Raw genomic sequence first — 15,575 nt, 5'->3', positions numbered from 1 at the left:
ACACTAACTAATAATGTTCTACTAAGCTGCTGCTGTAAAGCATCGACAGCGGCGTAATTGTAAGCATATAAAGTTGCGTGAAAGTAGGAAGACGGCCACGTCGATTTACGCTCATTTAAAGAACACGCACTGCCTTATCCAGAATTATACTTTAGAAAACCAGCGAAAAACTGAGACGTAGACACGAAGGAAAGAAGAGGCACCACAACGCTGGACCAGCAACTGACATGTGTTTGAAAACGGACAATCCCTCCCACGTCAAACCGCCGACGCACGCGCAATGCTCTTAGCTAGGTAACAGGGAAATAGAAAGAGATAGGGCAAATTGCGTGTCTATGAACGTAAAGATCTTTGTACCTAGCTAAGAGCATTGCGCATGCGTCGGTGGTTTGGTGTTCGATGAATGGTCTGTTTTCAAATATACGTCAGTTGTTAGTCCAGCGTTGTGCTATTTTTTCCTTCGTGTTTTTGTCTCAATTTCTCGCTGGTTTTCTCAAGTAGCAGTATAAACCGAATGGCCCAGCAAGCAGCACTTCTCTATATCGCGCACACGTGAGGTAGAGGGGAAAGCCGACACCCCAATATTTCCTTCCGGGTCCCCATCGTCCCCTTCCTAGCACCATGGAGTGCCAGTTGTGATGGAACGCACCCCAAGGACACAATGGAGGATCATGCTCAATCCTTACGTGGCAGGCAGAGGTTCTCGAAGTAGTGCATGTGCGGCCCCTGCGCCGGACCGAAGGCGCTCGGCTGGGAGCGTCTGTCCTGCGAGCTGAGCCGGCACTCCCTGGCGCGGGCGTCGAACTCGCCCGAGCGGCAGGGAAACGAGGCCTCGTGCAGGCACAGCTCCTGGCATCGCTGGCAGCTGGGCACCCCAGACACCACGCGGTCGTCGAAGCCGCGCAGCTCCTTGTCTGGCACGCGCTCCATCACCCAGTCCTTGTCGCACGCTGGGCCTGATGACAATGCGCAAGGCGACAACGCATTAACACCCCGAGTGAAGAACGAGGACACAGTGGTCGACAGGGACAGCGACGAATTCCAGCTGCAGTAAGCCCACGCTATAACGAAGTCATCGGTGTGTGACTTCGTTATAAGCGGTATATCGTTAAATGCGGAGGAACGGTTAGAAGAGCAATGATAAATCGAGCGAAATACGAAGACACAGAGAGTGGCAGGAACAGTGCCGACGTCCAACTACAATACACCCTCGTTATAGCGAAGTCTTCGGGACAGGACTTCGTTTTAAGCGGTATTTTGTTGAAGGCGAAGGGTCTGTATAAAATTCATGGCAACGCGGGATGTGCCATCAGCACAAATCCAATCTCTAACAGGAAATAACGCATCAGAACGCTCGCCACGCGTAATTTCATGGAAGTGCGACCGTGTAATCGCTCTGTAGGCGGTTTCCAAGAGTGTTCTATAGACCCAAGTGTACGTTACGGAGTCTGGAGCGTGCCCAGTCTGCCCCCATGTCTACGCGACTGTTCACGTTAGCGAAAGCCAAGTGTACAAACACGGACACTATTGAAGGAAAGAAAAGCACAACAAATACGTCGAATATCAACTGAAAGGTCGCACATGCAATGGATGTAAAGCAGGGAGGCACAAAACTCATCGGCGCATTATGGTCGACGCATTACGTACCATTAATTCAAACGGCCATGTATTTCCGGCAAGAAGCAACCAAAAAAAAAAGAATTTTTATTACCAGTAGCTGTGCGGTAAGGAAAGGAAAGGGACGTAATATGAGGCGAAAAAAAAAAACTACAAATAAGTACATGGGAAAAGATAAGTGCATGGCATCGGCACGTGCTTCGCGCGAACATACAATTAACAGCGGTAGCACGTGCGTAATTGACAGCTGACATATAACTGAGCCCTCGATTATCTTCCAAAAAATAGGAATGTTCATGGCTAAACAGTTATCATTCGCGATTCCTCGCACGTGCTCATGACTCAGGGGTTGGCGCTGCCTTTCCTCAACCATGCGCAGATGGCTTTTGCATCTTCCTTTACCGTCACGTGCAAAACCCTTTCAGATGATAGTCGGCGTCTGTGTTGTCATTAGAAAGTTTTAGATTAGGGGACGCAAGCGGCTTGCGTACGCAAGAACTAGGGCCCACGGTACTGCGCATGCGCAGTACCGTGAGCCCAAGTTCTTGCGTCCCCTAATCTAAAACTCTCTATTTTCGTTCCTTCAATTGTGTCCGTGTTTGGCACGCCTGCCTTTCGGTACACCATGAGACGGGAATACGCGTTTTCTAGAGCGGGCACCCACCGTGGACGCACATCTTGGCGAAGTAGTTCGAGCGGTCCGAAGCCGGCACCAGGGGCGGCTGGTCGGTCGTCGAGCCGAGCGTGTTGGCCACGTCCTCGTCGTCGAGCGCGGTGGCCGCGAAGCACGCGTTGTGTTCGTAGTTGACCACGACGCCCAGGCAGCGGGGCGATGCCTGGCAGCGGCGCAGGCAGTCCAGCGTGACGGCGCCGCGCGAGCGGAAGTCCTCGCGCGGCGCGAACATGGGCGACAGCCGACGCGAGCCCGGCTTCATGGCCACCGTCTTCTCGAACGTCACGGTGTCTTCGCCCTGGGGACACTGCTCGTTCCTCGAATGCACTGCGAAGATAGATATTGTTACGGTGCATTTGGACAGGACGGTGCGCGCAAAGAGAGAGACGAAGAGGAAGTGGTAGACTGTCTAGCAGCTGGAGCTGTGATTAGAGCTGTGATCTTTGTACCAGCCTGCGCGTTTACCATTAACTTTTCCCCATGTAAATAGTTGTACATACGTTTGTGCATCGAACTTCCTCTTCGTAACATTTGGTGGAGGCAGCACACGTAACATTCACTCACTCACTCACGACCGGCTCGCTCGTCTTTCTACCGATTGAATTACACAACCCATTGCTCATTAGCTGATTCACACAGTCACTCATTAAATTGCTTATTCCATTGTTTATTAATTTCGATTGTTATTATCGATTGTTATCGTTTATTATGTCGATTAACATGATCTGAAGTGAAGGCGCGAAAACGACGACGGACGAACACACACACACACACACACACACACACACACACACACACACACACACACACACACACACACACACACACACACACACACACACACACACACACACACACACACACACACACACACACACACACACACACACACACACACACACACACACACACACACACACACACACACACACACACACAGGGCGCCACTTCCAACGATGTTTAATCAGAAAAAACGCCACTATTTTATACCAGGAGCGCAAACACAGTTTCTCAGTGCACATTCGCGTTCAGGTAAAGCAGTTCTTTGCGTGATAGTGATATTGATGCAACACTTACGCACTTATCACCTGCCTCAATTGCAACCTTTTGGCATCAATTATTAATCGAGCCTCAGCCTGTGAATGACAGGCTGAGTCAACACAATAACAAAGTCAACATTGGGAGGGAGGGCCACCTGGCCATTCATTGTAAAGATTGCAAATGTAAGCCAGACATCTACGCCTGCGCTGTGGTTTCCAGAAGCCATGGCAAATTGGTTCGATTAATAATTGAGGCCAAAAGGATCATTGAGGCAGGTGATAAGTGCGTAAGTGTTGCATCAATATCACTATCACGCAAATAACTGCTTTACCTGAACGCGAATGCGCACTGAGAAACTGTGATTGCGCTCCCGGTATAAAATAGTGGCGTTTTTTCTGATTAAACATCGTTGGAAGTGGCGTCTGTATGTGTGTGTGTGTGTTCTCTCTTCGTCCGTTGTCGTTTTCGCGCCTTCACTTCAGATCATGCTTAGCCAACATGCCCAACTATCCATCCTAACCTCGATTAACAGCTCGCTCAATCGAGGGCTCACTCGACCGCTCGCTTTCTCGCACTCATTCGACTGCTCTCTCACTCATTCCCTCACTGAATCGATTGCTGACTTCATCAAGCAATCAAGTGAGTTCAGCGAATTAAAATCCCACACTTTGTCACAAGTCCTCAGAGCTAGTATCCTCGCACTCGAGACCTGACAAGGCGGTCGCGCAACTATTTCACTCGTCCTAGAGGGCACGTGCCGGTTGTTGACTGCGGCGCATCGCACTTTCTAGTGCATCGTTTGACGTTTGCCGAAGCCAATGTCGTTATGGCCGAGGTTATGAAGACTGATTCTACATCCTTGTTGTGGGTGTAGGATGGCAATCCGTCGGTTTACACTGCGAACTGTTGGGGCGGAGAAGAGGAGGGGAGGGGCACCACTTTAGAGCCGGCCCGCCCTGACTGTTCGTAGCTCGTATATCGCCGTATTCAACTTTGCTTTGTACCTCTGCAAAGCTCACACGTGCGCGATCTCGCTGTCCCATTCGTATTTGACGTTTACAGAGCATGCACAGACTTGTATATAGTACAAAAGAAACTCTTGTGCACACTTTAGGAAGCTCCGCGTGCTTGATGAACCCTCAGGCATGCTCTCTAAAAGCGAGACAAGTTTGCCCATCAAGTCGGGCTTCACTATCTCACCGGGAGGCTTGTTCCAGAACTGGACCTCCCTGAGCGTGGGCAGCTCCCTTGACTGAGGGACCGCCATGGCGCCGGCTTTGAGGAGAAGGCAAAGGACACCAGCGGTCCGGACGGTCAGGGCCAGCCCGCCGATCCTGGAGCGCATGTCCCTTGTCCTGCATTCACGATGGACACGCACACTGAGGGCACTTACAGGTGACAACCATGCTTTGCCGATATGCCTTCACTCGGCTAAGTTATCCGCTCATTCAACTTGGGTGTCCGTACATCAAAAGGGAAGGTAGAGAGAAATAATTTATTAGAAAGGCAAGAGTGCTGCGTGTGACCATTGCGGCAGCGAGGAAACTATTGAACACGTTCTTTGCCACTGTCGCTGATACAGCGCACACAGGCAGTCACTCGCGACCACGTTGGCCTGTCTTGACGACACGCCGCGAATATTCGGAGCAGACAGTCCTGGAACGCCGGCCTATGCAGTCGTCGAACCACAAGTCAGTCAAGGCACTCTTGAAGTTATGCGTTCGAGTGGCCAATTAGAGAGACTATAGTTCTTATTGCCGTTCCCCACCTCATCTATTTATTTTGGTTTCGTGCCTTTGCTTAATCTCTCCGCTATTCTTCCCGTCTTTAACTTCCCCTTACCCTTAATTCCCCTTGTGCAGGGTAGCGAACCGGAACCTCTTCCGGTTAACCTCCTCGCCTTTCCCACCCCGTTTTCTCTCTCTCTCTCTTGGGTTTCCGTGGAATCACGTGATATATTGAGACCACGCAACCTGCACCATCTCCACCACTATGTAACGTCAGAGGTGACGCACAGACATGCGAAAAAACATTTTTATTGCGATAGCAATTATATGGACACTTCCACCGGATTTCTGCCGTCGGCGTCGCCGTCGCCGTGAGGTTCCGTATAGATAAAATCTTCGCCGCGCTCCGTATGCCCGAGCGGAAGCGTGCGGGGGACGCACGCTCTCACGGAGAGCGAACGCACTCAATCTTCCGCGCGCAAGCAAGGAAGCGGGAAGCGAGCGCCGGAGGGAGCGGGGGGGGGGGGGGGGGGGCGCATTTCTACTCTGCCAACAACCGCGCTCGTCGCTCACTCGCACCGTCTCTTATCTCCACACGGCTCTGACCTTTATGCGCTGTGCATTCGCCGCTCAGTTTCCGTTGAAGCGATAGACCGCACGAACCTTCGCCCGCTGCGGCGTATATATGCGCTTGCTGCCAGCGTTTTGACAGTCGTTGTCTGCAGTCATTCAGTGTGATCTATTCATGTTTGTTTGTGCGCGCTCACACCACAGTTAGTAATAGTCGGGCCACATTTTCCAACGCACGCTACACATACAATGCTGCCCGGATCGGCAGTGCAGTGCTACAGGTGTGTCCCTTCGCACGCGCTGCCCACGGGCAGCGCTTCTCATCAACACCACCGTTTCACACGCGCCTTCTCGTGGTCATCGAGTCTCTCTTCATGTCGGTCTACTTACGCCGCAGCACACCTGCTTACTTAATCAGCTCATGTTTACTACAATTCATATTGCTACCAAAGCCGCTCACCTTACTTCGTATGACATTGCTGTGTTGCTATCTGCATTCATTGCTTCGCCCTTAGGGCGAAACTGTGACATTTTTTTTTTACTGAAGCGTCTCAACTTTCTGTCACGAGCGACTAGGAGAAAAAGAAATCTCCTATTTATCAAACTCAGAAATACTACAGCTTCGTTGTAATGCTGTAAGCGAGGAGACTGCACGGATAGTAGTGTGAAGGGGAAGATTACTTGAGCCACACTCACACCATCTAATGTTGGTAATATAATATATGTCAGAAAACGAGGAGGTTTGCCAGTTTAACAGATCTCGTTGACTGACTGACTGATGAAATAATTCAGTGGTGTTTTTTAGGAGGAGGACGGGGAAGAGAAAGTAAATAGTTCAAATAAACGCACGTCCGGTTTCCTGCCATACGCAAGGGGAATGAGGTTAAGAGATGGAAAGAGATTTAAGGAGGGAGACGCGAAAGAAAGGAAGAGCAACGCGGGGCTATGAAAGAAGCCGTAGTTCAGGGCTCTGTATTATTTTTAGCTGTCCGGTTTTCGTTACGTTGTGCCCAAAGCTCGGCAGACAAGTGTTATTGCAGTCTGCCCTCGACGGACCGTGGCACCGCCTCGGTCAGGAATCAAACCTGTGACTTAACTAGTCACCACGTCTAGTTAAAGTACCCGGACACTCGCGGAATGCAAAGTGGACAACCCCCTTCGAACCTCCTTTTCGTCAAACCGTGACCCGGATGACCGCTAGTCGGAGAAGACACGCCTACCGCCGCCCGCGCCCATCTAACACGGGTCCTGTCAACTTCTCGACACCTAAAAGTGTCAAGGGGTCGCCGCCCCGTAACGCCTCGTCCAATTTTGCGACAGCGCCACAAGAGCCGCGTAAGCGGACCCCGAGTCGTCTTTCGCTGCCTGTCACAGGCTGGCCAACTTCCTGGTACGGCGTGCCCTCGTCTGTCCCACGGTGGGAGCAGACGGCAACAGAGCAAGCACCCTATGGGCAGATAGTCGAAAGGGAACGGACAGCACCCTATGGGACAACGCCGGTAGATAGATGCGCGGGGGCATCGACTCCTGCTCTGAAATAGAAACTCCGCCCGGCCAGACACTGTACGGCTACGACGTTATGCAGACCCCCCTCTCTTCACATAGTCCATTCATACGCGTATGCATTCTGTCGGCGGTGGGACCGCTGTCCGGGCTTTGTGCGCGGTCGCCTTTTCTTATTCGGCAGCGCTTCATTTCGCCGCCGCTGCCTTGTTGTTCATTTACACGGCTGGCCGACTTTTTGTAACACGCATGACGGCACCGCGTTTTGACCGGATTGTCTCCTACTCGTTTGCTGTAGCGGGGATGATGCGAAAGGAGAGAGGTTGCCGTCCCTCACCGCTCCGTAGCCCACATTTTGCGGTGTTATCTTTTTTTGTCTCGTATGTACACGTTTCTCACCCTGTCCTGGCCGCCTGTTACCAAAGCGGGCTATCTCAACTTTTCTTTTTCAGCACAAGCGTAGCTATAGCGACAGGTGAGAATGCTGTTTGTATGTACATATGCATCCACTTTTTTATTGTTGTTATTTTTTTATTTTCTTGCTTTCTGTACGCTGTGGCATCTTTCCTTTCTCACTCAGTCTTTTGTTGTGTAACGTTGTATTCCTTTTGTTTGGAGTCATCATGCGCCGCTTGGTAAGTATATGGCCTACTTAGCACCGAATGTATAACACAGCCTTTCAGACGGCCGTGGAGCTGCATGAATTTTGAACGTATATGAACTTATTATTTTTTACACTTCGAGTCGCAAGGTCAGTAACGTCAGTGTTTGACACCGGTTCAGCTGTGTCTCCCAGAGCTCTACGAATCTGTATTTGGCTTCCTGTACGTCCATGTTATATTTTTTTTGTTACTTCATTTGATGATAGTCGTTTTTCGATAGTCAGTTCTCAAACAACCGTTTAAACACAATTTTAACCCCCGGAACACTTAATTATATTGAGAAACGAGTTTCGTATCTAAAATGCTTACTTCTCCATCGAAGTACATTTGTGCAGTCCAATTTGTCACACCAAAGAAATAGAACTAAAACGATTTAGGGAACCACTCAGGGAGAGGAAATCGCTTCTATGCTGCTATGGGTTCAGATCGAGCGCCATCTGTACCTTGGACGAACCTCTCGCGAGAAAAACGCTCAAGCGTAATGCTATTGGTGAGCTTTCAATCAAGAAACCTGGGCTATAGTTGGCTGCAACTATTATGGAACATGACTTACAGGCACTGCAGAGAAAGAGATGGAGATAAAACTAAAAAAATCAAACAGGAAGGTTAACCTGATGATATATTTGGTTGGCTAGCCCGTGCCGGGGAAGGGAAAGACAGTGGTAACGAATGGTGAGAGAAAAGAAGGATAGAATGAACGACATAAGACTATCTGTGTACATCGTAACAGTCTGTCAAGTAGCCACATAACCACACTCAGTCCGACTGAGTGTGTGTGTGTGTGTGTGTTTTTTTTTTTTTCAGAATGGGCGAAGAAAAATGCGCAGAACACCATATTTCGAGAAAAAATGTTCCAAAGGCCAGGGTAACTCATAACTTCGAGGTTTTTTATCACTGGCTTTACTCAACAAAAGTATAACAAAAACATAGACGTTTCGCCACCTATGCTTTTCAGCCATTTGTGTACTGACGATGCCACCCGCATAGCTGGCAAAACGTCTATGTTTTTGTTATACTTTTGTTGAGTAAAGGCAGTGGTAAAAAAATTTACCAAATTCCGACTATAGTTTTCACTACTCAACAACGCTCGATCAAACACACATAGAATGCTGTCGCTGCGCGAAGAGCACACAACGTCATCACTGCGCACCATTACAGTCAAGAACAATCACAGCCTTTGCGCTTGCGAACAAGGCATGAACCTGTATAGAATAAAGAGTTTGCATGAGGGAGGAAGATAATCGTGAATCAGCACCGCGTCTATATTTTTGCCGTAGTCTACGTGGGCGGTCACTGCAGGGCCGCGCTGGACATGCGACGACAGCAAACTTTCTAATCGCCAGATCTCTTCACGGTCTCCAGTTCACCGGGCTCTCAAACTGGGCCAAAGGATGTCCTGCGAACGCATGGGCCTAAAGCAAACATCCCAGCAGTCATGCGAAGCTAGTTTGTAGATGGGCCACGTTCAAAATTTGCTCCCTCTGGGTTTTTCTTTCATTTCTTCCTCTCTTTTTGTATCTTTAGTTCGTGCCGTTCCTTTGTTCAGCGTTTCTATCTTCTGCGTCATGAAAAATATCCGCCCCGCTTTCATTTCGCTCTTTCTTTTCTCTTCCCTTATTTTTATGAGCTTGTCCTGTGTGGAATTCTTTGTTGTCGTTGAAACGCGCGAGGCGCAAGGTTCATGACCTTCGGTAGAGTCGGCGCAGGCGTTGTTGTGGTCAACCTCTTTTTTGGTCCCGTTCCCTTCCCGACAAACTTATGCCATGCTCGCGCGAAGTGTTTTGTAGACATAGGCGCCCGTGTATCGTCGTTGGATTGCTACACGTAAATGTTAGCGCGGTCGTAGTGTTTCCTATATACAAAATTTACTGTAAGACCTCCAGGTGAACATTGGCGCTGCGACCGTTCTGCCATCATGGGAATTGTGGTTAGTGCATGGATTTGTATAATCTTCGCGCTTGCCGCTTCGGACGGCTTTACTTACTACGCTGTATCTGCCTTTATTGTCCCATACCTGCCAAATCTCCCGAAATTATCGTAAAGCTTACGGATTCGGGCTCATTCTACGATGTTACAATTATTGCGTCAAGTCTTAGGGGGGAAAAAAGATTTCGTTTCTCGGAAAAGTTTCAAAAAATGCAAGCGAACATTATGACAGAACCCATCGCACGTTGACTGTCGACTGTAATACGATTAACATTCAAGCAATGTTAATCCGCATTGTTGACGTCACGTTATTTAAATTATGTAGTGGTCGTTCTGAGTGTTGTGCTCGCGTGTTCAGCTGTGTTCGTGGCTGTGTTGCGTGCGTGGTTATGTTACACTCGAGCACGGTGCGAGACGGCGTGCCGGTGGTGGCGCCTCCTGCCGAAGTGCTCCGGAACTGATGGCGCTTCTAATAATCGTCGGCAGATGACCACTGATACGGCAATGCAATTCAGACACCCGTGTCGGGTTTCTGGCACGACAAGAACCCAGCGGCTGCGCCCTGCGATCGGGCGTGGTGGTCGCCACCTACACGCTGGCGTTGTTCCAATAAAGACGTTTTATTAACTTGATCACTACAGCTTCCGTTGCTTCGGCTATATGCGACAGACCGCTGTCTCCGGTATCGGTCCGCTTGGGTACTATAGCAATCTCTCGCCAAGGTCGCTCATGAGCATGACTGCATGGTGACGACGCAGTTACAACGATGAAATGGCGACGAAGGAATGATGTCGATGGAACGACAAAGGCGGTATGACAGTGGCGGCATCGCGATAATGAGATGACGATTATGAAATGGTGACGATCGGATAACGACGACAGCGGGACAACGACGGCACGCGGAGAAGGGGATAGTGACGTGTGCATGACGAGAGTCACGTGACGAAGCTGGAATGACGATGGAACGACCACAATGGCGTCACGACAGCTGGGGCCACTGGGTCGGCATAAGAGGATGGATAGATAGATAGATAGATAGATAGATAGATAGATAGATAGATAGATAGATAGATAGATAGAGATGGGCTCAAAACGCCTCAGTAGGGAAAGAATGCTAATCCTATTAAAACTAAGATCTTAGATAGATAGATAGATAGATAGATAGATAGATAGATAGATAGATAGATAGATAGATAGATAGATAGATAGATAGATAGATAGATAGATAGAGATGGGCTCAAAACGCCTCAGTAGGGAAAGAATGCTAATCCTATTAAAACTAAGATCTTACGGTGCCGGCACCGTCCTCTTGTGCCAGCGCAAAATACCATATGCCCAGAGGAGCACTTGCTTCGAACAAGTTTATTGGCAAGTTCCTTAAGTAGGACAAATCGTCAAGAGCAAATTTATTGAAACAGCCATTGTGATATTCTGTGTTCCTGGTAATTAGTCTCTCTTACCATAATAAATGTCTCTCTCTGTCTTAACCGTCTCGTCTGTAGCAGCAGACGGTCACGCCTCTGCTGCTACAGGTTCACTGGTGTATGTGTTCTGCGCTTTAAGTTAAGCCATCGGGTATATAAAAAGCGAATGTAGCCACAGAAAGTGTCTGCTCATAGCAAACATTTAAAAATGCGTGCTGTAACCTTTATATATCTTATGACTAGGCTAAAGAAGTCTAAGGCTAAAGACACTTCTAGTCTTTTTCCTTCATCCATTACCGAAAGAGATCGACTGAGAATGCTGCCTCTCGAATACCCGGTTACAGAGCGACGGACGCAAACGATGCAAAAGAGTTCGAAGAACTGAAAACGGTGACACGTAGAGCTCGTTGGTTTCGTGTCTCCCCCTTTGTCCCTTTTGCCTTGATGGTGACGCGATGACCACACGTGAATTGCACACTAAACATTTTAGCACCGTTACGGGTGTATACAGGGTGCTAAGTTTGTACTATATCTAACTGAGAGGCAACAACTGAGAGGCAACAAAGAATCGCTGTTAGGGACAAACGAAGTTTTCTTTTTTGGCGACTATTAGTGGCAAGTAAACATGATGGTAGCTGCGATAGAAGACACGGAAATTGCACAAAATAAAAATAAATTGTAGCTAAGGTGTTGTCTAATTCTCGTGCAAGGTATTACGACGCACACCGGGTAGTCAAAATTATTACAGTTTAAAGCTACGGTTACTCTCATTGCTGATGTATAGCTTGAGCACCCTATCGTACACAATCAAATGTTTTACAGCCTTAAGATTAAGGGTGTTAACCATGGTGCACATCAGCACTCTTAATGTAATTTTTTTTGTGCTTAGTGGAAAATTGCTTTCTCGTTCAGTAACTCATTGTGAGGAATACGGGCGCGAAAGAGTACGTTCAGCCTTGACGAATAATTTCGTCCTAAATCTTGGTGCATTGACATGCACGTTAAGCACTAGACGGGGAACTCAGCACGCAGGCGAAATTCTACGCACACGTTGCGAAAACGTACAGTCAACCACATTTGAGACATTTCCAACGCTTTGTGTGAAAAGGTAACACCGTACACGGAACGACAACAGGAAAACGTCCTTTTTTATCTTCTTAATAGGTAACAGGACAGCGTCCTTTCCATACTGTTGTCTTCTCTTTTTCTAACCTGTTACTTTTTATGTTTAATCACTGGAAATGTCTCCAATGTCCAAGTTGCAACTAGCCCAGCTTTCTGCCTTAAGCCCCATAACATTCAGGCTCAATAATGATCTATGATTATATGGGAGTTATTGAACTCACGGAGATTCTTCAATACCAGTCGGAAGGGAAAGTTCGTGGACTAGTTGGGCTGCTTTCACTTTCGTGAAGAATTCAGCGCGCACAATCAGCGAGGGCACAGAAGGAAGGAACACGTGAGACACACGTTTGTACGCGTTGAATTGCTTGAGTAGTATGCCTACATACATTAAAAAAAAAGAAAGCACCGCTGCTGTGGTGTGGAGTGAGATTAAAGCGTTCGATTACGTTATGCAATTAGAATGAAGTTCGTCGTCACGCATGAATAACGAGAAGCAAACGAACGCTTATTTGAGCAAGTTACGTGCAACCCGCAACGATAACTAGACCAACATGTCGTACGCGATGTCGTGTACGATATTGTGGTGTACGCTTGCACATTGGATCAGTGGCTATATGGCGTTCGGCTGCAAAGCACGAGGTTCCGGGTTCGACACCCGACTGCGCGGCGGACGCAGTCCGATGGGGGCAGAATGCATGCAGGAAACGCTCTTGCACTAATATTTTGCACTGTTAACGATCTGCAGTTGGTCAAAATTCATCCGGAGCCATCCACAACGGCGTCCCTCAAAGTCGGCCGTGCAGTTTCGGCAGGTGAAACTCATTCAGTCATCATTAAATAGACATAACATCGCGTTTTGCAGCTTAAATGTTGACACTGTTAGGTGAGAATCTGGCAAGTTTAAACAAGTTACCATCAACAAGGTCAGGAATCGATTTTCGAAGAATAACATTAAGTGTTGCTATCTACCTCAATTTTAGATTTAATAGTGCAAACGTCTTTTTTGTTGTAATTTCAGCCTCTCTGAGGTGCCTGTACATGATGGGGGCTTTGTAACAAGCTGCATCGGGGCGGCCCGCAACTTTTCGTTTCATTGATTAGCAAAACTATTTTGAGAAATCGAGCTGCTCGAAAGATACGCTTGATGGAACACCTTTACTTGATAAGACTGTCGCTAATACGCTGCGCAAGTAATTTAGGCATGATTACGTACATTCGATGCAGGACGCGTTCTAGGATCAGGGCGAGGACCGTCCCTGCGTCACGTGTCGTGAATGTGCTTTCGCTTTTCACGTAGATTGCAACATGTGCTTTCGATTTGCATAATTGGTTTTGTTTATTAGCTTGATTTTGGCATACTCATCTCAGATGAGCGGCCGAATGAGTTTGAAGACATTTGAAAGTCAAATAGTAAAATACACAACTTAAACACTTTTGTGGAACTTGCCAGTTCTGCCAGGAGAAAACGTGTGCCTTTGGGGAGATCTGTTAGGGACGTTAAGTAACGGGGCGAGATATAGTGAACTGGAAATTCGATCAAAACACGTGCGGCAAGACGAAGATTTTGCGCGAAGTAAACCTTTTGTTACTTCAAGATGGTATGAAATGACGAAGATACAGAAGGCCATACGTGTACTCTCATAGTGCGCGACAGCCATAAGTCGTTAGGATAATTTCAAACCATCTATAGACGTAAACGACATGCCTGAGAGAAGGTAAAACACAGCTTTTACTGTTTAGTAATTCGTATTATGGGGCACTACGACGATAAGGAATCTACGACGATAATAGAGTCGAAGTTCCGATGAATTCTCATCTGGTCGGAGATAATCGCGATACGCGTGATGAGATAGACACATCGACCACAGAGAAAATCTAAAAAGGCTAGAAAATAGATGACTAATAAACTAAGAAAAATTAATACCCCTATTACACGCACGCTTTCGAAGAGCGTTCAAGCCGAAGATGATTGAAATCTTCGAACCCCGGTGGCTCTCTTCTTCAAGATTTCGCAATGGAACCAATCGCGCGGCGAAAAATTCCAACCCGATCGAGCTCGATCGCGATCGAAAACTCCCGTCTGACACCGGTATAAAGAAATTTCCAAGTGATCTTTGTCGACAAACCGGATTAGCTTTTTCTTTTCTTTTGTATTATGGTCAGCGACCATAGGGTTTTTTTTTCTTTATTTTTTAGCTTGCGCCAACCTACAATGTTGTTGAGGTGCCTGTCAAAGGGTTATCAACCAGCCTTCCTCACCTTGTACGGATGCACCACGTCGACGTCAGTCCAGCATCGAGAGAGACAGTGCGGCAGCACAGTTCGTCATCCGGCGTCCCGAACCATCACCCACGCGCGCACCGAACCGCCGTCGTCATCGTCAATCCTTCGATCGTCGTCTTGGGCGGTCCCAAACTGTCCGAGCAGTTCCCGCGTGAGCGGTCCAACTGAGCCACGTGAAGAGCGGTTTCGATTCTGCCCAGCTGTCTTGTTTATCGCGCCCCGCAACAACCCCTAGCCCCGTGACCCCCCCCCCCCCCCCCCCTTTCTCCTCCCACCATTAGCCTCCCTCTCACTGAAGTATTCGTTTATAACCTCCCACCAGAAGTAGCGCGCTCTCACCGAGGAAAGGTGGACGTCACGCTAGGATTCACGCGTTCTATGAATGGTGCGCCTTTACGGCGGTGAGCCGCGGTGGTGGGAGCTGGGAAGAGGGACGCTGGCGAGTAACGGTAAAGTTACCGGCGGCGTTGTGAGAGAGGGAGTCGCTAAGCGATGTTGGAGAGGTGCGTTGCAGCTGGCGAGGGGGTTGATGGACCGTGTTTGAAGCCGCGGGAAAGTGGAGCGACAGTGAATGAGAGGGAAGCCTCTTTTGATATGCGCGCGAGATGGGGACACCGCCAGCCAAATTGGTCGTTCCCTGCGGCGTAGCTCTAATCTGCTGCTCGCCGATTGGAACGACGACGTCATCATAGTTTTTGTTTGCCAAGCGGGGCTTGCGGTGCCGTTTATGACCACTGTCGGAGATAACCCGAATGTTTACACGTAGACACCGGGAAACATCGGACATAACAGGGAGTCCTCAAAACGTACACGAACCAACAAACATTCTATAACTCGACTAAAAAAAAAAAAAAAAAAAGGAACTACTAAAGGCATGAGGATGCGAGGGGCTCGAAAGCATGCAAGATAATAAGTGGAAATTGAATAAAGGTTTGTGCCGCCTGATTTGAAACGAGGATGCAATTAGGCGCAGCATCACCGTCTCCGAGGCCTTTGTAAGGGGCAGTGGTGCAGAGGCAGCATC

At 48.4% G+C, this 15,575-nt stretch overlaps 1 protein-coding gene across 1 annotated transcript in view; it reads right to left on the bottom strand.

Moving 5' to 3' along the window:
- LOC119432804 (neprilysin-1) overlaps positions 1-14,761 on the bottom strand; it is an 85,733-nt gene extending 70,972 nt beyond the window's left edge. Inside the window, exons 1-4 of the mRNA XM_049658399.1 lie at positions 14,528-14,761; positions 4,532-4,686; positions 2,282-2,617; positions 687-956 (exon numbers count right to left, since the gene is read on the bottom strand). Coding sequence (XP_049514356.1) covers positions 687-956; positions 2,282-2,617; positions 4,532-4,676 — 751 coding nt within the window. The 5' untranslated portion in view covers positions 4,677-4,686; positions 14,528-14,761. The remainder of the gene's footprint in view (positions 1-686; positions 957-2,281; positions 2,618-4,531; positions 4,687-14,527) is intronic.
- Between the last annotated feature and the right edge of the window lie 814 nt (positions 14,762-15,575).

This window comes from Dermacentor silvarum, chromosome 11 (genome assembly GCF_013339745.2).
Source record: "Dermacentor silvarum isolate Dsil-2018 chromosome 11, BIME_Dsil_1.4, whole genome shotgun sequence".
Classification (NCBI taxonomy): Eukaryota; Metazoa; Arthropoda; class Arachnida; order Ixodida; family Ixodidae; genus Dermacentor; species Dermacentor silvarum.
Note: the sequence above shows the minus strand (reverse complement) of the source record. Positions and strands in the feature narration are given on the sequence as shown.